Genomic DNA, 22,500 nt, shown 5'->3' with positions numbered 1-22,500 from the left:
ATCCCACTGCGCTCCCTCTCTCCCTCCCTCCCTCCCTCTCTCTCTCTCCTGCATGTCGGCACTTTTTAAAGGTCACGTTCCCTCGTTCTCTCTCTCTCTCTCATCCTTTCTGTCTGTCGTCCATCCATCTCCTCCCTCCCCGCCGCTCTCTTCCACTCTGCGGTGGAAGAGTGGGTTCGGAGACGCTGGCGTCTCATTGGTGGCTGCCGATGACGTCACAGTCAAACTGTGCTGGATTTCAAAAGTTCACCACACATCACATTTTTAACAAAGCTGGAAGTCTTTCTTTTCTTCTGAAATTTGTTGATTGAATCCCATCAGTTTTCTCTGGGTTCCCCAGACTTGACTTTTTCATTCTTTCTGCAGGAGCATCTTTGCAGGCACAGTTCTGTCTCCTCACTGTGCTGGGTCATGACTGGACGCAGGTTTTGGGATCTCAGCATATTGAAAGTTAAAGTTCCAATATGCAGTTAAAGTTAAGTTCATTTTGTGTGAACCAGCTGGAAATCAGAGAACTGAACAGCATGGTGACAAACTGTGAACCGCTTTAACTATGACTATGAACCTGTTTGAAGTGCTCTGTTTACATGACACCAGCCAGCCAATCAGAGACCAGGACTGTCCATCCCCAATATATAAACATAAACACACATGAGCGTCTCTCAGGTTGGTTCTCATTTCCACTCCTGAAGTTTGTGTGCTGTGCAGCATTCTTCACAGCTGGGTGTGAGTGTGTGTGTGTGTGTGTGTGTTCATTAAGTCTGGTCCACTCTGGGGGAAATACAGTACATTAGACCCACTATGAGAAAGACCTGCAGTTCGATCACTGCTCCACCTCGCTCCGTGAGAGAGACTGAACTTACTCTGTGAGACTCGTACCAGCTCGGCCACCGTGAAGACACCGGGCGTCACAAAGCTGTCCTGAAAACCAAGATGACCTGAGAGACAGACAGAGGACACATTCAGTGGTCAAGTTATGACACTTCTGGCTGCAGAGCTGTTTAACAAGAGAAAGAGTAGCAGAAGTAGCACCACTAACAACAGTAACAACACTGACAACAATAACAACAGCAACAACAGTAACAACACTAACAACACAGAAAACAGTAACAACACTGACAACAGCAACAAAAGTAACAACAGCAACAACAGTAACAACACTAAAAACGGCAACAACAGTAAAAACACTAACAACAGTAACAACACTGACAACGGTCACAACAATAACAACACAGAAAACAGTAACAACACTGACAACAGCAACAAAAGTAACAACACTAACAACGGCAACAACAGTAAAAACACTAACAACAGTAACAACACTGACAACGGTCACAACAATAACAACACAGAAAACAGTAACAACACTGACAACAGCAACAAAAGTAACAACACTAACAACAGCAACAACAGTAACAACACCGACAACACAGACAGTGTTGACAACAGTAACAACACTGACAACAGTAACAACGCTAACAACAGCAACAACAATAAAAACAGTAACAACACTGACAACGGCAACAACATTAACAACAGCAACAACAATAACAACACCAACAACAGCAACAAAAGTAACAACACTAACAACACAGAAAACAGTAACAACACTGACAACAGTAACAAAAGTAACAACAGCAACAACAGTAACAACACTAACAACACAGAAAACAATAACACTGACAACAGCAACAAAAGTAACAACACTGACAACAGTAACAACACAGACAACAGCAACAACACTGACAACAGTAACAACAGTAACAACAGCAACAACATTGACATTACTGACAACAGTAACAACATTAACAATACTAACAACAGTAACAGCACTAAGCAACAACACTACATAATAGTAGCAATACTCATGGCTGTAAAAGTAGCACTGTTATCAGATAAAACTGCAATATCTCCAGTGGCAGCAGTACTAACCATAGTAACACTGGAAATATCAGTAGGAAAACTAGTAGAAGCAGCAGTAGTAAACATAGTAACAGTACTAACAGTAGTAACAGAAAGGAAGTACAGAACAGATGAGAAGTGGAAGCTTCTGTTTCCCAACAGGGATAATCACAACCAGCTGTGTGTGTATGCGTGTGTGTGTGTGTGTGTGTGTGTGTGTGTGTGTACGTGTGTGTGTACCAGCACGTAGCTGCACTCCAGGGTCAAAGTCTAACACACACACAGTAAAAACCAGAGAGGATATCCTCAACACACACAGTACGCTGCTGTGCACACTCTCATCCATCAACACACACACGAAAAAATGTGCCTCACACACACAACCTCTGCTGTGGAATGTGTGTATGTGTGTGTGTGTGTGTGTGTGTGTGTGTGTGAGAGAGAGAGAGAGAGAGAGAGAGGGCTCACCGTTCTCTGGCTGCTCCTTGATATCTGATTCGCTGGCCTGGTTGGGGCTCTCTGATTGGCCGGCTTCTGAAAGGAAACACAGACAAACACTGATGAGGAGTGTTCATCTCTCTTTTTTGTTGTTTTTCACTTTCTGACACACTTTTCAGGTCTGCAGTGCAAACGAGATGCCGTTGTAAATACCTGTACCTTGAGATTTTAGTTTTTGTTTATCCTATCTTTATTTGTTTATCCTATTTTTCCCTTCAGGGATAAATAAAGGAATTCTGATTCTGATTCTGTTCACATATTGAATAAGAGTTCTAATAGTTACAAAAAAACATTTTCTGTCAACATGCTCTAGCCGTGGCCTAGAGGTTGGAGAAGCAGCTTGTGATCGGAGGCTCACCGGTTTGATTCCCCCACCGGACGGGCAGGAAACTTCATACAAGAGAACTTCAAACATTTAAAAAAATAAATTTGTTGTATTTTCATATTTCAGGTGATAAACATCAGACTGTGTGTGTGTTGATCTTGTTACCACAAGACTTGGGTTTCATACAGCAGACTGACTGACAGACTCCACCTGTTCATTCTTATATCTGCACGACTGGTGTTTTCTTTACTCTGAATATTAAAAGAAAAGTACAACGTCTGAGTACTACATGTGATGACTACTAAAATCACTTCAACTGATAAAACGGCTCATTTCAATCACCGTTCTGGAGGATCACAGGACATGCTGGACTTGGTCCAATAGAGACCCTCTGTCTTTGCCTGCCTCTGTTTTCCCAGCATGCTCTCTGCTTCGATGCAGCTCCGCTCCTGCAAATGATTTAGCGTCTTCAAGAGCATCGATCGGCCACGCTGCAGATAAAACGGTCGGGGAGTGGAAGAAATATTACCCATCATCCCCCTGGAGCCGGCCGCAGGGGCCATGACTCAGGGCCGGACTGAGATGGATGGAGTCGGGTCAGGTTGGGTTTTATTAGAGCGTCCAATAAGGTGAAACTTTTTAATGATGACAAAATGGTGATTATCAAAAAGCAAATGAAGAGACAGAAGTGCGCCGACCAATCAGCAAAGAGTCTGAGGCTTCACCTGCACACAGAGCTGCAGCAAGGCTACTCGTCAGGTTTACAATGCCATGAGTTTGTTTAATCAGGCTTAATGCATCTGTGTGTGTGTGTGTGTGTGTGTGTGTGTGTCTTAGCACAGAATGACAAGTGGGAAGAAAAGGCGGCAAAAAGCTTTTTCAACACTGAAAGAAGTGTTGATGTGGTTTCAGGGTCCACACTGACTGGTTCTGATCTCAGATAACGTCAAGTTCAAATGAGAAGGGAAACACTTTGTGTTCTTTAAGTCCTCCTCTGATGACTTGTTGAATTCATGAATATCTAAAATTATACCACAGTAATCCATATAAATAATTTGTTGCGTAGAAATATTTTCATGAATTTCCCGTAAATGAATTGGTTAAACTGGTAAACTTTTCATGTTAGATTTTAGATTTATAATTACCTTGTTTTGTTTATCCTATTTTTATACCTTTCACTGCAAGTGCAGTGTCTGTACGAAAAAGAATTTCCCTTCGGGGATAAATAAAGGAATTCTGATTCTGGTTCTGGTGTCATTTACACTGGGAGAACCAGGCGCGACAGATGTTATACGCAAACGTCATCGCAGCGGGGTTTGATTGTGCAGTCAAATTTCTAAAAACTTGAACTTCTTGCAGTGAGCCCTCACACACGGACACACAAAGTGCAGCATTTATCAGCCTTGTTTTGCATGCTGTTCACTGTGTCTGTTTGCCTCAGCAGCTTAAAACAAAGAGCATCAGGCTGAAACCACGGCAACCAGAGGAGGAGGGGTGGAGGGGGAGCTGCTGATGGGTGTGTGTTGGAGGACACTTTCACACACTGCCCCCCTCCTCCACCCCCCACCCCCCATTCAGCCGTCATCCTCCCATCCAGGTTAATTAAATATGCTAATGAGGTGTGGGAGCAGACTGGACCGTCTGCATCCAACCCCCACTGGGGTGGGGGTGGGGGTGGGGGGCGTCCGAAAACAGGCAGCAATATAAAAGCCCCCTTTACACACCAAGAGAAACACTGACATCATGGAGCAGCGGCCCAGTGGAACCAGCATGGCTACTCTCAGTCACAGTCTACAAATTAAAAGTCTCGGGTAAAAACATTGTTTTATTTTGAAAAGTGTTGAGGAGGGACTTCCCTTCCAGCTCCCCTCCTCTTCCCCACTTCGATGCTTCTTAACACCATCACTTTATTGCAGTCTTCAAAATGAAAAGTCTCTATTTAGAAACACAAAATTTCTTGCCATCCACCTTTATTTTGAAGGGTGTCCATGATTGAGAACTATTCCCTCCATCTCTTTCCTCCTCTTTCCTCCTGCCTTCTTTGCCTCCATCATAGACACACTATCTATGCTTTTATTTTGAAAAGTACAGACTGAGATCCTCTCCCTTTTTCTTCTTCTACTATTTGCTGTCTTTTTCATTTGCTTTCATCCTCTCTTTCTTTCCTCTTCCTCACTGTCCATCGTGGTCAAACCGTTCAAAATAAAACTGAACTGTTGCAGAAACACGATGCTTTTATTTTCAAAGATGCTTTTGACACCCTCTCTCTCTCTCTCTCTCTTCCTCTCTAACATTTCCATTTCTCCATCCCTCTTTCTCTCTTCAAAGTAAAAGCCTCCATTTAGAAACAAAAGCTGCTGCATTTCAAGCTGCCTTTTTCAACAAGTCGTGTTCACAAAGTTTTCTTTTCTCTTTCTCATCTTCCTCTTTGTGTCTTCGCCGAAAGACTGAGAGTAGTGGAGAGTGGAAATAAACAACACACACACACACACACACACACACACAGCACTTAGACAGAAGAAAACAATGAGACCTGTGGGAAAGTCAAACTCTGTGGCCCTGGAGGTCGCTCGCTCAGCGCTGCTCTCTCTCTGACATGAACTGAAGCTTTTCTAGGAAGGGGGTGAGGGGAGGGGAGGAGGAGGGAGGGGAGGGGAGGAGGGAGGGGCGAGCTACTGGACGATTCCCAGAAAGGCAGAAAAGAGAGAGTGAGAGAGGGAGGAGGAGAGCGAAGTGGTGGAGCTCAGATCACTCTCTCTCTCTCTCTCTCTCTGTGACCTCTGACCCTGACTCCTTTCTTCTTCTATCCTCACTTTTCTCTCCTTCCTTTCTCCCTCTTTCTTTCTCCTCTCCAGTTTCCTTCTTGAAACTAAAATCAGATCTTTGTCTCAAACACGAAGGGAGGATCTGCTGCACACCAACAGTTCAGCTCCACCTTCAAACGTGTTGGTGCTCCTGCAGCAGCACTCAGATCTGCTCTTAAAGGAGCAGTTCACCCCCCAGTGACGCTGGAAAGTCAGGGGAAGTTTCTGGAGCAGCTGACTCCTTTGGGTGAACTGTTCCTTTAAGTGAAAGCACCAACAGCGCAGGAACACCTGCTGCAACAAAGAAACTTCTCAGAAATATAAACACAAGCATCAAAAATAATCCAACAGTAAAAGTAACCGCACTGCAGTTCCTCATTCGTTATCATCAGTTTAACGCTGCAGCTGGAGAAGGCGGAGCTGACTGGAGTGATGTCACATCCTGTCAGGTGGCTTCACTGAACCTCCTGTACTGATGATCAACACTGAGCGGTTTGAGCAGAGGATCAGAGGAGTCCCATCATGCACCAGGCCAGACTGTCTGTTTGCTCGTCTCACTTTCCTTCCACCGTCACTCGTTTGTTCTATGTTTTAAGCGCACGCGGCGCTCGTCAGACTGCGGCCGAGTCGCCGCTTCTTGGCAGAGCAACAGGAGCAAAGACAAGGAAAACAGAAGCGCGTGGGTGCGTTTGGCTGACCGCTGGCAGAGCGCGAGGCCGCGAGCTGCCTCAGTGCCGAGATCAGACGTGTTTACTGGAGGGTTTGTTAAGAGCCGTTTGACCAGAAGCCACACGATGGACGGAGAGTTTCCCGCCCGCCTGGGCCGAGCAGGAAGGGAAAACAAACGCACCCTCGTCCTCAGTATCGATCAGAGCAGCCACGCACTCTGATTTGGCTTTTAATGAAATGAGGAGATGTTTGAATTCATTTTTCTAAAGGCCACAAATCAGCTGCGTCTGCCTCTCATGCACACACACACACACACACACACACACACACACACACACACACCGTCATGTTTCCATCACTTTTGGGGACATTACACTGACTTCCACTCATTTCCTGGAGGTTTAACCACCACCTGACCATAACAACAAACATCACCTGTCTGATCCTGACCTCAGCCGAACCTCAGAGCAACTCTTCAGCCGAACACTTAAAGATTTACGTCGGGCAGACTTACATTTAATAAACTGTAATTGAAAATAAAAGTAAAGAAGCTCTGACATGTCGCCGTCTGAAACCATCGATTAAAATCAAATGAAGTCACGCAGAGAAGAAGCTTTGTTTGTTTGCGTGGTGTTGGACTCTGAGAAACATCCTGGAGCTTCAGTTTCAGTTTCAATCCACAGCACATCAACCTGAGCTTCAGGACCTCCTGACAAACACGACGTATTCACGTTATCATCCCGTCACATCTTCTGAAAGTTCACATTATTTATAATGTTGTCCTTTTGCAGTAATTCAAAATGTATTCTGCCAAAATATGAAAATTGTACACACACACACAGCATGGAAACACACATCACAACGACACAACCGAATATCAGATAAAATATTCAAATAAAGCAGATGATGTTTGTGTCAGTCAGCAGGAGGTGCGTTTGTTCAGCGTTTGTTCAGCGTTTGTTCAGCGTTTCCAGGCAGCTCTGGAGGATCAAGACCTCCACTTGGCATCTTGAACCCTGGCTGTGAGCCAACCACACACACACACAAACACACACACACACACACACACACACACACATACACATGCTCCTTTTTGCCCCTGATGCACCTCGCCAAAATAAAAGCTGAGTTGAATTTCAACATTCAAACACACTGAATCTTCCTCTTCATGTTAAAAAGATTTTTGAATTCCTCCTGAGACGCTCAACTCTCTCGGCTTCCATTTTGACGCCGCCCACCAGCCGCCATTTTGTGGAAGCCCCTTAATATTTGACACACACCAACACCTCAACACGCACACACAGCGTTCAGGACGGATCGAACAGCAGAGCCTCCGCTTCGGCCAAAACGCCGGATGTGTGTGTGTGTGTGGCTTTTGTTTTTGTTCCATGAATTATAGAATAAAAGTGCGTGAACACACGAGGCAGACGAGGCTTTGTGTCGGCAGGACGCCGCTGCCAAGACGCTGCCATTTTAAAAAGACGGCCAGCCCCTCTCTCTCTCCTTTTCTCTGTTTGGAGTTTATGTCTCTCGCCCCTCCAACACTGTTTAAAAAAGAGAGCGAGAGAGAGAGAGAATCCCGTCAGCCGTCTCCATTGTTGGACGCCCAACCAGCCGCCGCTGCCAAGGAGCCGCTGCCAACTGCAACACACACACACAGAGTGAGACACACACACACACTCACAGATTTATTCACATTTTCAATCACACACTTTTAACATTTTCTGTCACACACACTAACACTCACCCCCTGCCCTGGCCTGTGTGTGGGGGTGTGTGTGTGTGTGCATGTGTGTGTGTGTGCGCGTGTGTGTGGATGCCCTCTCTCTCTCTCTCTCCAGCCTGGCAGCCATCTTAAAGCGTTGGCAACCATTTTGAAGCTTCTGTCTGTTTTCTTTGAGCGGCTGCCATTCGCCACCTTCTGCCAGAACAAAAGAGGGCCAACGCCATTACCAGCCACACACACACGTGCGTGCGCGCACACACACACACACACACACACACACACACGCACACTCCACAAACCTTCCAGGATCCTTCCAAACCCGTTTGAATGTGCAGCTAATCAGTGCGGCTCTCCACGCTGTGCAGCTCTGCAGATTCTCCAGTGACTTCAACTGGAAACCAGCCAGTAAACTGGTAGTTAAATATAAATGTGTTTGACCTTTGACCTCCGGCTGGTGATTATCAGCGGGCAGAGCAGCTAACAGGTTCAAACAGCAGCACATATTTTCAAAAAGAGCATTGATTTGTTTCTTTTACTTCTCTCTTCAAAGATCCCAAATGTTAAAGATGCTCTACTCCTGCGGATCAAAGACGGAGGCGGAGCTGGTGCTTATTTAGAAAAATACTACTCATATTTTTTGACTGTTTTTTCCTTGTTGTCGTTAGCAGGACGACAGAAGGAGGAGAAAATGAGCTGTAAAACCAGCGAGAGCAGCGACTGAGCAGTGCTGACACAAACACACGGCTTCATACCTGCACCTGAAGGTGAAACCCTCAGAGCTGCTCGCTGCAGGGAGAGCTGTCACTCTGCTACAAACAGTCCGGGCTGACTTTAGAGCTGATGCTTCATTGATCTTCAAAGAATCAAATACAGTTTCTGCAGTAACATAATGAAAGAAAACCATAGAATATTTTTAGCTTACTGTGTGTGTGTGTGTGTGTGTGTGTGTGTGTGTGTGTGGTCATCTGGACTTTGGTCAAATTGAAATAGTGTGTGTTTTTTGGTGGGCGGAGTCACATTGATGAATTGCTGTATTGATCGGAGCTCTGCCTCACTTACCATAATTATAGCTCTCTAATGGATGATACACACACACACGATTCCTCAGTGTGTGTGTGTGTGTGTGTGTGTGTGTCTACTGGAGTCAGACTGAAGAGAAGTTTCTGTTTCCTGTTCTTGCCCTTCCTTCCTTCCTTCCTTCCTTTGCACCTTCTTGTTCTTCCTTACACCCTCACTGACTCCATCCTTTTTTCAGTCTTTCCTTCTTCATCCCTTCATCTTTACATTCTCATCATTCAATTTTCATCTCCTCCTCGTTCCTCCTTTCCTTATAGACTTCTCTTTGTCCCTCCCTCCTTTTTCCCTTCTTTCCTACATGCTGTACATTCTTCCTTCCTCCATTTCACCTCCTTTCTTCATCTTTCTGTTTCTTCTTTCCTCCCTTCCTCTCCTTTTTCTTCCCTCCTCCGTCTGCTCCTTCTTTGCCGTTACATCCTCCCTCTTTCCTTCCTTCCTTCCTTCCTTCCTTCCTCACCACCATCCTTGCTCATCTGCAGGTCAATCAATACAGATAAATTATTGATTATTTAGAGAGCTGCTGAGATTGACGGCTTTCAAATCTCACATTAACAAAAAACCCCAAACATCCAATCAAAACACACTGTCAGCAGACAACCAACCAATGAGAGTCCAGTCTTGTCTGACCACTGCCCAATCAGACTTCAGCCCTAACAAACCTCACATTACTTCCATATGGAGATGAAAAGAGGAGAAGGAAGTGAGGAGAGATGGTGAAGATGGAGGGATGGAGTAACTCTGCGTCTGATTGGCTGGTTTCACTTTGGAAACTTTATCACCATTTTCTCTCTCACCCCCTCCCCCTTGTTCCTCCCCTGTCCCCCTTTTCTCTCTCTGGCCGGAACGGATGTCTGACTCAGATAACACACACACACACTGCAGAGTTTTATCTGTGGTGATTTCACCATAATCTGCTATAGACTCTACTGCCATTAATCAAGTGTGTGTGTGTGTGTGCGTGTGTGTGTGTGTGTGTGCGTGTGTGTGTGTGTGTGCGTGTGTGTGTGTGTGTGTGCGTGTGTGTGTGTGTGTGCGTGTGTGTGTTTGTGTTTGTGTGTGTGTGTGTGTGTGCGTGTGTACAGTTTGTCCATCCCTCAACTGCATGGATTACCCAGACTGCTGCAGAAAGAACAAAGGAAGACTTTTTTTCTCTCTCTCTCTTACACACACACACACACACAGAACAGATCCCCATCTCAGGGTTGCCACGGTGATGTGAAGGCCCATGTGGGGTCACAGCATCCAAAAACCTGAGAAGAACTGAAGCTCAGGTGTCACACTTGGCCCCAGCAGGTGCAGCGTCGGTGGCTGACCGATGATTTTAGTTTTTAATCACATTTTAACAGTGAAATGACGACACCTGGACGGCAGGTTCAGACGCCTGATGCAGCAGCTGAAGCAAACAGAAACGTGACGACTGGATTGTTATTCTGCATCATTCGGATTTGAAAACAAATTAAAAAGTTATTGTTCAGCCACATTTGTCTCTGTTTTCAATCATGTTTTGTCTGCGTGCACTAAATCGTGAGCCGTGCGTCCTGCGGCTCAGCTCTCAGCCGTCACGTGGACGTCGACTTTTAATGGAGAAATTGAGTCGTTAGTAAAGTCTCGACATCACTTCCTGTGTGCTGACCCTCACACGGTCCGAGTCTACCTGAGCCTCAGGTGCTCCGCCTGACTGCACGGCTAACTGGACTTTAAGTCATTTATTTGTTTTCTCCTGGTTGTGGTTGTAGATGTTGAGCCCCTCTGCCTCCACACACACACACACACACACACACACACACACACACACACACACACACACACACACACATTCTGTGCCTTCATTACATATATCTTATCTAACTCCAACAGCAGAATCAGGCTGCTCAAGGAAGAAGCAGACTGTGTGTGTGTGTGTGTGTGTGTGTGTGTGTGTGTGTGTGTCACAGGGGGTGTCTCGGGTCCCTGAAAACATTTCCTCATGTTACAAAACCCAGAGAAGGCCTCCACTGGCCCACAATGCATCACTGCACATCGCAGGAACAACAGCACTGCTGGGGGAGAGACAGGGGAGGGGGAGGAGGGGGAGGAGGGGGAGGGGCCAGACAGAGAGAGGCAGAGGTCAAGCTGTCTGTGAGGAAGGGGAGGAGAGGGAGAGGGGGGAGGAGGAGGAGGAGGAGGAGGTGACCTGGGGCTCTTCACAGCCTGAATGGAAGCTCCAGCGGGGCTCTCAGTGTTTGGACGTTTGCTTTTGTCCGACGTACTTGTTCCTCTTTTCTGCTTCTATGGACGTAATCTGCTCCACACTTCTCCTCCGGACAGCAGGAGGAGGAGGAGGAGGCAGAGGAAGAGGAAGGGCAGCAGCAAAAGGAGAGGTATGGCAGAGGGCAGAAAGGGAGGAGTAATACGTCATATGAGAATAAGAGGAGTGGACACAAGTTAGAGGAAGAAGAGGAGATGAAGAGGGAGAAGAGGAGGAGCAGGAGAGCTCGGATGACGCATTTTTAGAAGGAATAGTGAAGAGCATAAAGAGAGAAGAAGAAGAAGAATTGGTTGTAAAGGGAGGAGGTGATGGAGTAAGACAAAGAGGAGGAGGAGGAGGAAGAACGAATGATTTCAGAGCTGCAAGCGACAGACAGAAGTGACACACGAGAAAATACTTTTTAAAACTTTTACTGCGTCACATCCTGTTAAACTGATGCAACACACATCACCTGGACACACAGCGTCCACACACAGGCAATAAGACAGTCCGTCCCAACAACATATGCTGTATTTGTTTGAACGTTTCTGCAGCAGAGCTCCCACAATGCCCTGCTGCCACAGCAGACAGGGGTCAGACCAATCGTTGATGAGTACATTTCCTGCTTTTATTTTTTCCTCTGAAAACAGGAAGTGAGCAGTAAATGCCCTTTTGATACCTGACTGAGTTTTTCTCTCCGCTCTGCTCCTCCAATTCTCTCCCCGATGCACCAGAAAAAACCCCAATTAAGACAAATCTGTCCTCCCCGATGCCCCCCTCCCATCATGCCTTTCTGTTTCTGTTAAATCCTCGGCAGCTCCCGTCTCAGCCTCGGGCCAGCGGGGCCTTCGACAAACCACACAAAGAAAGAAATAAACAGAAAGAGCAGCAGAGAAACCAGCAGCGTCTCTGCGGTTTTCATTTGGCATTGTCTTCCTCCGACGCCCCGAAAGGCAACAAGATGAGAAAAAAATGCAAGAAGAAAAATCTAAAACACACACACACACACACACACACACACACATCAGCTTCCTCCTCCTCCTCCTCCTCCTCCTCCTCCTTCGCTGCAAACAAACAAGACGAGCAATCGCATTCGAGCGCAAAAGAGTGGAACCACATCAAACACAGATGCTAATCCTTTCTGGATCCGCAGCGCGTCCTCCTTACTATTAATAGTGCTGGAAGGAGGAAAGAACATTATGGCTTTAATTTATTTATTGTGTCGACGTATTAGAAGACGCCTCGACGCTGAGGTCCCTCTCGCTAAATTAGAAACAATATCAAACCCTGCTCGGTTTACCGATAACCTGTTTATGAAGAGGATCAGGCTGTGGCTCCAGCTCGACCCCGACGCCCCACCGCCGCATTTCCTCCAACCAGCTGCAGACAAAACCAGAGCTCCTGTGGAGGAGGAAGTGATCACCCTGCCATCAATACGCCTGATCGGTGGATCTCAACCAATAACAACCAATGACCAAAACACAGAGGTGGAGGAGCAGAGTGTGATGGAGCCCGTGGTGATGAAGCACAGCGCCAGCGTTCTGTCCTTCACCAACACACACAGCATGAAGCGTCGCTGCAGGGCGCCCGGTGGCCCGCAGGAAGCTGCTCCTCCACCTTCCTGTCGCCAGGCTAACTCTGCAGGACGCAGCCTTCACATCGACAGCCTTCTCGGGTCTCGGGACCCCAGCAAACCAGGATGTCGTCGTGGCGTGTGGACTAACTTCTTGAGTCACTCAGCTGCCATGTTGGCAGATTTCAGATCTTCTGGATTTCTTATGCTCACACGAAAATAAAACTTGAAAATGAGTTTTCACGTGTGGCCCGGCGGTAAATCCCTGACTGCCAACCGGCTGTTTAGTTTTAATGTCTGAAACAAACCAAACACACCAAAGACACACCGCGTGACCAACTCTACACGTTTCTGCTTCAGTCGCAGAATTCAAACTTCTGAATCGAGCTTTATGGAGCACTGAGGCATGCTGGGAAGGGAGGAACAGTAAGGAGGAGGAGGAGGAGGAGGAGGAGAGGGAAAGTCTGAAAGATGCCTCGAAGGCTTCACCAGCTTTCTGTGATAGTGTGGAAAGGCCACACACACACACACACACACACACACACACACACGGAACTGCAGGGAGGAGAGGTCAGAGGTCACACTGGGTGGGTGGAGCAGAATGGAGACTATTTGGAATTGAAGGGAATAATAATTACTGTGTCCTCTTTCTTCTTCTCCATCAAACTGAGTGAAGCCGTCACTTTCGTCCAAATGAAATCAAATTCCCGTGTTCGCACATGTGCAGCTTGCACAAAGACGCGAATGCCGACGTGATTTCTAAACGGCATCGGCGTCGACGGGAGGAGCTTCTGAGTCAGAGGAAAACGCCGAAAACACAAGCAACAGGAAAAGATATGATAACAAACTGGTAAATGATAACGACATGCTGAAAGATGCAGCGGCTCTGGTGTTTAACGGTTCCCATAGCAACAACAGACCAAGCAAACCGGGAGCCAAGAGGTCAGAGGTCACAGCGGCAGGTCGAGCAGGATGAAGAACTATGAAGAGGAGGAGAAACAAAGAGAGGAGGATGAAGAAAGGTCAACGGGGGAGAAAAGAAAGGAGGAGGATGAAGGTCAATACGTTTCTGCATCAGTCCAATACGTGGAGAGCAGAAGCGCAGTGAAATGCTGGCCTGATGAAACTGATGGATGATGAAGATGATGACTACACGACCCAAACTCAGAGGACGAAGATCAAACCTAAAAACCAAAATCAACACAAAACGATGAAGACGAGAGTGAAGGAAGAATCCTTTGCTCAGTAATGTTACAGAGGAGTTAAAGGAAGATGGAGAGGAGGAGGAGGAAGAGGAGGGGGAGGAGGAGGAAGAGGGAGAGAAGGAGGAGGAGGAGGAGGAGGAAGAGGAGGGAGAGGAGGGAGAGGAGGAGGAGGAGGAGGAAGAGGAGGGAGAGGAGGAGGAGGAGGAGGAAGAGGAGGGAGAGGAGGGAGAGGAGGAGGAGGAGGAGGAAGAGGAGGGAGAGGAGGAGGAAGAGGGAGAGAAGGAGGAGGAGGAGGAGGAGGAAGAGGAGGGAGAGGAGGGAGAGGAGGAGGAGGAGGAGGAAGAGGAGGGAGAGGAGGAGGAAGAGGGAGAGAAGGAGGAGGAGGAAGAGGAGGGAGAGGAGGAGGAAGAGGAGGAAGAGGAGGGAGAGGAGGGAGAGGAGGAGGAAGAGGAGGGAGAGAAGGAGGAGGAGGAAGAGGAGGAGGAGGAAGAGGAGGGAGAGGAGGAGGAAGAGGAGGAAGAGGAGGGAGAGAAGGAGGAGGAGGAAGAGGAAGAGGAGGAGGAGGAGGAGGAGGAAGAGGAGAAGGAAGAGGAAGAGGAGGAAGAGAAGGGAGATGAGGAGAAGGAGGGAGATGCAGATGAAGAGGAGGACGATGAGGATGAAGAGTCGGAGGTCCCACAGTGTGACTTTAATCCCATTTTGCAGCAGCTGAAGAAGAAGAAAATCGATGGTAATGGCTTTGCAGCAGGCGAACCTTCAGCTGGAATTAAAGGAAGCAAAGAGAAGATTGGAGACGAGCCCCAACAACCGCCGTCCCACAATGCACTGGGCTCCCTCATCCCTGAGGACAGTCACCTCACACACACGGTCTGAAGTCACCTGTTGCACACCTGTCAGGTGTGTGCGTGACAGCAGGTGAACGTATCACGAAAGCTCTGACAGGTTGTCTTACGTCTGACGTCCTGACACAAAAACACACTCAAATCAACCGCAGAGAACACAACACACACACGTATCATCTGCTGTACACACTCCCTGCAACCAGATCCCTGTGTGTGTGTGCGTGTGTGTGTGTGCGGCAGACATCATGGCTGACGTGTCTTAACCCCCTCTGAGGTGGCGAGAACTCAACGACCTGAGAGGAGACAGTTTAGTGTCTTAAGTCACCTGTCAGGTCTAATGGAGCTGATTCAGATGGCTTCTCAGTGTGTGTGTGTGTGTGTGCCTGTGTGTGTGTTTGTGTGTTTGTGTGCACCTGTGTGCGTGTGTGCACACAGGTGCGTGTGTGTGTGCGCGTGTGTCATGTTGTCAATAACAAGTATGTTTTAAAAAAATGCGGTAAAACTCTTGTTAAGTTAAGTGATTGTTAGACGATTCAGTCATTTAAATTTGTCTGACGTTGATCGCGTCACACTGAGCTCACCCAGTGGGAGAGACGGGGTGCACCTGGTCAGGTGACCACAGGGTCTCAGGTGACCTGTGGAGTTTGCACATGTGGACGCACTCGGTGAGCCTGATGTGTGGAGCTGAGATGCTGACTCGTCACGTGTTGTTCCACTTCTGATTGGTCGGTTTAGTTGAGAAGCTGACCGCCATGTTTCCGTCTGACCACGAAAACACACCAGGCAGTCAGACGGGAGCGACAGCAGCATCCAATCACACGCACCGAGTGTCGGGGGGCGGAGCTACAGTTTGAAGTCGGCGGCTGGATCGTCAGCACAGAAACTGAACAGGGGGAAAAGTCACATCTGCTGGGCGGGTGGGGGTGAGGGTGCATGCGGGTGAGACGGGGGAGGGAGGGTTAATGCTGTGAGGGTTTTGGGCTTCTCCTCTGGGAACAGAACATTCCTGCGTTATCCTCTTTTACCTCCTGATTCACTGGAACAGAGAAGGCAGCAGACATGATGAGATTAACCCCCACCACCCGTCCTCCCCCTCCTCACCCTCCCTCCCCCCTCACCCTCCCTCTCTCTGTCACTGGATAGCCGATCTGCCTTAAGCGTTGCCGCTGAACACAAACACACAAAGTGCACGTTACACACCGCACACTCCAAAGTTTGGGTCGTCCCACCTCTCTGATCCTGTTTTAATTTCCTGTTGATAAGAACTTCCTCCGTGTCTCCCTGCCGTCCTCATGATGTCTCTGCATTGTCTACCGGAATCAATCATGAAAAACGTCTCACTGATGATGTCCAGGTGCTTCTGCTCTGCTGTCGGGTCACAGTTAAAGGGAGAATCTCTCCCCTCCCTGGCAGGCTTTTAATGTGAAATATCCGCAGGAAGCGCTGACCTTACAGCAGTCAAACAAAACGGCAGAGGACAGAAACTGTGCAGGATCAGTGAGTTTCTTTGGAGAAGTTACAGAACTTTAAGGCTGCTGTCTGCGTCAGAGTCTCCGTGTGGACGCTGGACTCGGGTCCACCAGCAGGTGGTAATAACCTGAAGTCATGATGGAGAGTTCAATGAGTTCTTAACAGATGAACTTCATGTGAAGAGGGGAGGGAGCTTTATTCTGAAAATCTGCTATAAATACAGGAACAAAGGGGATACACTAATGAACTAAATCTCAAACTGTGATTATTTAAGAAGACAAACACACGAGCGACTCGTCACAAATGAAACACTCGACTCTTGTAACGACTCAGCGAACACGAGTGGAGGAGGTCCTGATGACCCGGGGCGACGGGTGGTGAAAGAAAACTGCCGTTTCACCACAGAGTCTTACTCAACCGCTCCTGTTTTCACATTCGGTCAGACGGTTTCACCAGCACGACAGCAGCGGTGAGAAGGTCACAACGAGGCCTCCGATTGGTCGAGCCACTCTGGACACGTCACACAGGACATCTGGGTCATCTCTGCATCCTGATAGAAGAGCTCTCCTCTGTGTGTTTTCAGCTGTCAGCCTCCCTCACTCCCCCTCTGTTCCTCCCTCACCTCCTCTGGGCCTCCCTCACCTCCTCTGGGCCTCCCTCACTCCCCCTCTGTTCCTCCCTCACCTCCTCTGTGCCTCCCTCACCTCTTCTGTGTCTCCCTCACTCCCCCTCTGTGCCTCCCTCACCTCTTCTGCATCTCCTCTGTTCCTCCCTCACCTCCTCTGTGCCTCCCTTACCTCTTCTGTGTCTCCCTCACTCCCCCTCTGTGCCTCCCTCACCTCTTCTGCATCTCCTCTGTTCCTCCCTCACCTCCTCTGTTCCTCCCTCACCTCCTCCCTCACTCCCCTCTGTTCCTCCCTCACTCCCTCTCTGTGTGTCCCCCCCCCCCCCCCCTGTCTGATGTTGTCATATGATCTGTCTGCTTCCCCTGCGCTCCTGTTGCTCCTGTTGCTCCTCTTGTTTCTGGTGTTGTTCCTTCCTCGGCGCTGAGCTGCTAACACGTCGCAGAGCGTCTTTAATGACCCGCAAAAACACAATAACAAACGGCTGCTTCTCGTATGCATATTTAATGGAGACAGCTGAACAAATTACATATTTATGGATTATAAGATTGGGGGGGCTTGATGCCATTAGCCATGCAGACAGGTACGAGGGTCCCATCTGCAGCGGCATCTGTACGGCAGGAGGCCCCGGGGCCCGGCAGGGCGGGGAGGCGCCTGTTACTGCCGACAGTACAGAAGTACTTCCTTGTTAACTCCAGAACTGAGTACAAATACAAAAAAGGCTTCACTCTTGTAACCTCCTGCTTCAGTGTGGTACAGAACTCAAGGTACTTCAGAGACCAATCGCTCATCTACACGTCATCCTTCATTTCTGCATAAACGTTTCACTTCAAGGTTCCTCAGGCTGTTCAGTACAGAAGCAGGAGTTTTGACAGCACTTTAAAAAATTGCTGGGAATGTAAAATATTAAGTCTGAAAGACAGACAGGACGGAATGAGGACTGGGATGTCCGTCCGGTCAGGTACCCCAAGACCGGACTGGCACCTGGAATTGGGTACCTGAAGGTAACCTGATCTGAACTGTTGGAATATCAGCACATTATTCACACAGATCCCAGCAGCTAATTAATTACATGATGATGATGATGATGATGACGAAGCAGTGCTCGTCTCTCAGAGTCTGGATGGACAAAGACACGCAGAGAGAGTAGCTCCTGCAGGCCTCCTCCTCAGTATTCAGACAGGATTACTGCCTGCGTCTCCCCGAGTTACCGGCCCATTAAAACCCTCCCCCCTCCCTCCTCCTCCTCCTCGTTTTTTATATTAATTAAGATTTCAATTAAAGAGCTGGGGCCCTGAGACTTCACCCTTGTAAATTAGGAGTAAAAGTCGACGTCATACGGGATCGTTAAAATGTTGTGAATCAGTCGGGACCTCTGATGATCAGACTCCTCAGAGACAGGCACACAGACAGGCAGACAGACAGGCAGGCAGGGAGACAAACAGATAGACAGACAGGCAGACAGACAGACAGACAGACAGACAGACAGACAGGCAGAAGTCGGTTTCGGTTCAGAGTGCTTTACGCCCGGAAGCAGCAGTCATGCATCTCCTGTGGCTCGATTTATTTCAGTCTGTCTTTAAATCGTTGCTGTCCATCTTCCAACTGCTGGAGACACAATCCTCAACGTTTCTGTGTAGCGAGTACGTGCTGCTGCAGGTGAGCTTAAGGTGCTTAAGAGACGTCGACCATCCCCCGTCCCCCCCACGGCTTCTCCTCTGCAGCGTGACGGGGAGGCGGACTCTGGGCGAGAGGTGGGCTACAAGCCCAATATAAACTCTAAAGAAGCCACGTTTTGTGACTACTAGCACCACTTTGATTATGAAGCTCGGTACACTACTGCAAAACAAAGGCGCTTTCACATGGTGGAACTACTACTCTTACTTCAGCAGAGGAAGTGAATGCCTCTCAGTGTTGCGTGTCACCACCTCCAGCAGTGATCCGTCCTGCTCTGATTCCCTGACATTTACAGGCTGTGATGGCTGTGAGCTGGTGGTCTGCTCTCCTGTCTGACCCTCATGTTCTGTCTGGTAATAACGGAGGTTATCGCCACAGTCATCTTGTCAGTGGTGGATTTTCAAAAGCGAGCGAGCTGGGAAAAATAAAAGACTTTCAAATGCTTTGTGAACAGGAACATCTGCTGTGCCTTGTAAAGTACTTACAGCAGGCGGAGGGAGGGGCGGCATGAGGAGGTGGAGGAGGGTTTGGGGGCGGGGGCAGTGGACAGCAAGTCACTTGTTCTGTAGCGCTAACAACCTTAGCGAGGATAAGGTGGCTGATCCTCCAGTGCTAGGCTCATTATTGTTGGAGGGGATTTGGAGCTTTTTCCTGTCTGCTGGGGCGGGAGGAGCCTGGAGGGAGAAGGAAGTCACAGAGGGGCGGCGCTGGTGCTGGTGGGGTGTCTGATATTCCTGTTTTTAAAACCTGAAGTTAAAGTTGGAACAGCTGGATCAAGCATTGATGCTGATTCCCCATCATTTGTGGCAGCTTCATGATCTCAGGGCTGTGGGAATCATTTTGCAGCTAATTTTAACTTTCATCCTTTGTCATTAATACTAAAACTAGTTTTTTTTAACTCACTCCAATGTCTGAAATCTCTTTAACACAGACTCTTTCAATGTTCCACATAATTTGAAAGCTTAAACACCTGGATGACAGGTGAGTGCAGTGAAAACACGTCTAATCGTCTGTGAAGTCATTTCCCTGCAGCTTCACATCAGTGACAGTGCAGACCAGACTGAAGAAAAGGCAGGAGAGATGGTGGTTGGTGGTTGGTTGGGTGGAGGCTTTCTAACTCAAACCACCACCCCTCAGCATGAAGCCTGCTGTGGAGTCTCGCCACGTGAAACCTGCTGCTTCTGCTTTGTGTCCTGTCTGGAGTCGACGTGCAGAACTGGACCCAGAGAATCCCAAATATGCTTTCACTGGTCTTTAAGTCTGTGAGACACAAACAGTGAAAAGCACCTGTCATGTTGTCCTACAGCTCAGTGAGACGTCTTTGTATTTTTGTCCAACCAGCAGTCCAAAGCTCAAAGGTATTCAGCTTGCTGAGAACAGGAAACTCTCGCTGGGGCCACAGAATATTTTGCATTTTTACTTCATAAAAGGCAATGAAATGATGTGACTCGAGGCTCCAACGTACACACAGCATCACAACTCTCCAACAAACACCAAATGTGCACCCACAGGCAGTGACTCTGGACCTCAGACCAGGTTTCTGTTGGTCAATATAGCAATCGCTTTGTGCCAACAGCTTGATCAAGACTCGATCAAGATTTTAAGACCAGATTGTGTGCCTTAGTTTGTCCCCAGATTATGTCCCATTCAACAAGCATGCCCTAAATTCACCACGGGGCCCCAAAGGTTTAAGCAACAGCACCAGACCCGATCAAAGTGAATGAAACTCTTTGGGCCCAAGTTTGGCACAAAGTGGCCCCATGAAGACCACGTTTGTGCAGGCTGTAAAACAGACAAAAGACGAGCGGAGGGTCGTCGCATTGGCTGTGAGATCCACGCAAAAATGTGATGAAGCACACACCAAGGGAAGGAGTGGAGGAGGACGAGGAGCAGGAGGAGGAGGAGGAGGAGGAGGAGGAGGTGATGTAGCTGAGTGGATGTGCAGGACACGTACAGCCTCAGCACAGTAAAATTCATGATCATAAAGTGCAGGCCCTTGAATAAGTCAATGGAATAATCTGCTGCATCATGAGATAAGAGGCTGGTGAAAGAGGGAGGCTGAGGGGGGAGGGAGCAGAGAGTCGGGGTGGGCTCGGGCTTCTCATTAAGATTCTTGCGGTGCGGTGACTCAGCCCATTTTGGTAATGGAGAGCCCTGGCCACCTAAAGATGGAAATGGCCATTTTTCAACCCCTCCCCCTCACACACACACGCACATTTTATATATAAATTATCCCAAGCACTTACAAGTGGGGAAGGCTGGCGGAGGAACACTGCAAGGTCGTTCTCAAATCTTTTGGACGGCTGGGATCGGGACAGGAGTTTTAATGGGAGTGCAGGGAGAGGACAGCGAGGAAAACTTTTCTCCCCTCTGAAACGTTACCCACACAGAAATACGGAAACAAGTCTGAGCCATAAAGCCCACAGTCTCAAACAGTTTCCTTCACTCCCCGTCACGCAAACACACAACTAGTGAGCCATGAAGAAGAGCGAAACAGGAAGACGCTCACACAACCGGACCAGAGCCGCAACATCAGCGTTTAGCCCTGACCTGAGCATGTGGGGGGCCACCTGGGGATATTGATCGTGTGTGTGTTATAACAAATCAAACCAGGCTACAAAATTCACATCACGCCTCATCTCAAACCTCAGGAACAGTTCTGATAGGTATCCAACTTTGTGACTACTTCAGCTGTGTGTGTGTGTGTGTGTGTGTGTGTGTGAGCACATGAACAGGTAGACCATCAGATCAGAGACTCTGAGCAGGATCAGATCCAATCCAGATCCAAACCTGCACCCAACCTCTCATCACTTCAAAAGTTTGACACAACCCAACTGTTATTTGACACCGTAGTTGTGTATGTGCTGAGGCTGCGGTGAAGCACAGGTGAGCTCAGGTGAGCTCAGGTAACCGAGGAGAAAACAACAGCTGGTGACGAACGACAGACGGACACTCAGAGAGGCTTCTGGGAACGTGTGTTCTCTAACAAGGCTGTGACCCCGTCTGAGGCCGCGACGCTCTGCAACAGCTGCAGGTGCTGTCCTGAGCTCACCTGAGCTCACCTGACGAGGATGAAGAGAAAGGGGAAAGCAGTGAGCCCTCACAAGACTTTCAGTTTTCATTCATGTTATTTCAACTGCGTCTCCAGCTCCAGGAGAAATGAAAATGATTTGTTTCATTTTAAATTTCTTCTTTACTTGAGGTTTTAAAATACGTGACATCAGTGAAACTGATCGACCAGTTCAGCCACTCAAACCGTGAGAATCTGAAGCTGCGGAGCCCAGACGCTTCCTCTGCCGGAGGCGCTCAGGCTCACGCCTTTAAATCAGACCGGGTCCCTGGATCACTCGTGGATTTCCTTCCTAATCGTGTCCGAGCGTCCCCCGTCGGCCTGCTGAGTTTCCTCTCCAAACGGCGACAGGAGGAGGGAGGACACGTCGCCTCCTCGGCCTCAGGTCGCTCAGAAACCATTCTCACCTGTTTTCTCTGTCACTGTCCCCCCGCATGACTTCAGATTAACTGATCACTGAGCGTGACTCTGGACCAGGTCTGAAAGGTGTAGCTTCAGGACAGTCAAAGATCACAGGTCACAACTGATGTTTGCCCATCCAGACGACAGCCTGATGTTTTATCACCTTTTTGGTCTCCACCACCGACTGAGCTGAAGATCTGCTCTGCAGCTGCAGCTGCTCTCTCAGTGTGTCAACACTGAATCACTGGATTAAGGCGCTTTGCTCATTTGTGCCCGCAGAGCTGCAGGTCACCTGAGGTCATGTTTTTGGTGGCAGCAGTGGAACAACGCTAAGTCAGTCATGAGGTTAATCCCTGACCAGGTTCTCCACATCCACATTTTCCTCTCTGGGATCAGATCAGCGGGGACGC

The 22,500-nt window shown here is 48.4% G+C and overlaps 1 protein-coding gene across 9 annotated transcripts in view; it reads right to left on the bottom strand.

The window, feature by feature from the left end:
• Window positions 1-22,500, bottom strand: part of nfia (nuclear factor I/A) — a 127,385-nt gene that overhangs the window by 26,174 nt on the left and 78,711 nt on the right. For all 9 annotated transcript variants that reach the window (XM_046390615.1, XM_046390619.1, XM_046390622.1 and 6 more), the window contains 2 exons: window positions 2,371-2,436; window positions 864-938 (listed from right to left, as the gene is read on the bottom strand). In XM_046390615.1, coding sequence (XP_046246571.1) covers window positions 864-938; window positions 2,371-2,436 — 141 coding nt within the window. The remainder of the gene's footprint in view (window positions 1-863; window positions 939-2,370; window positions 2,437-22,500) is intronic.

This window comes from Scatophagus argus, chromosome 6, assembly GCF_020382885.2.
Source record: "Scatophagus argus isolate fScaArg1 chromosome 6, fScaArg1.pri, whole genome shotgun sequence".
In the NCBI taxonomy this organism is placed as follows: domain Eukaryota; kingdom Metazoa; phylum Chordata; class Actinopteri; family Scatophagidae; genus Scatophagus; species Scatophagus argus.
Note: the sequence above shows the minus strand (reverse complement) of the source record. Positions and strands in the feature narration are given on the sequence as shown.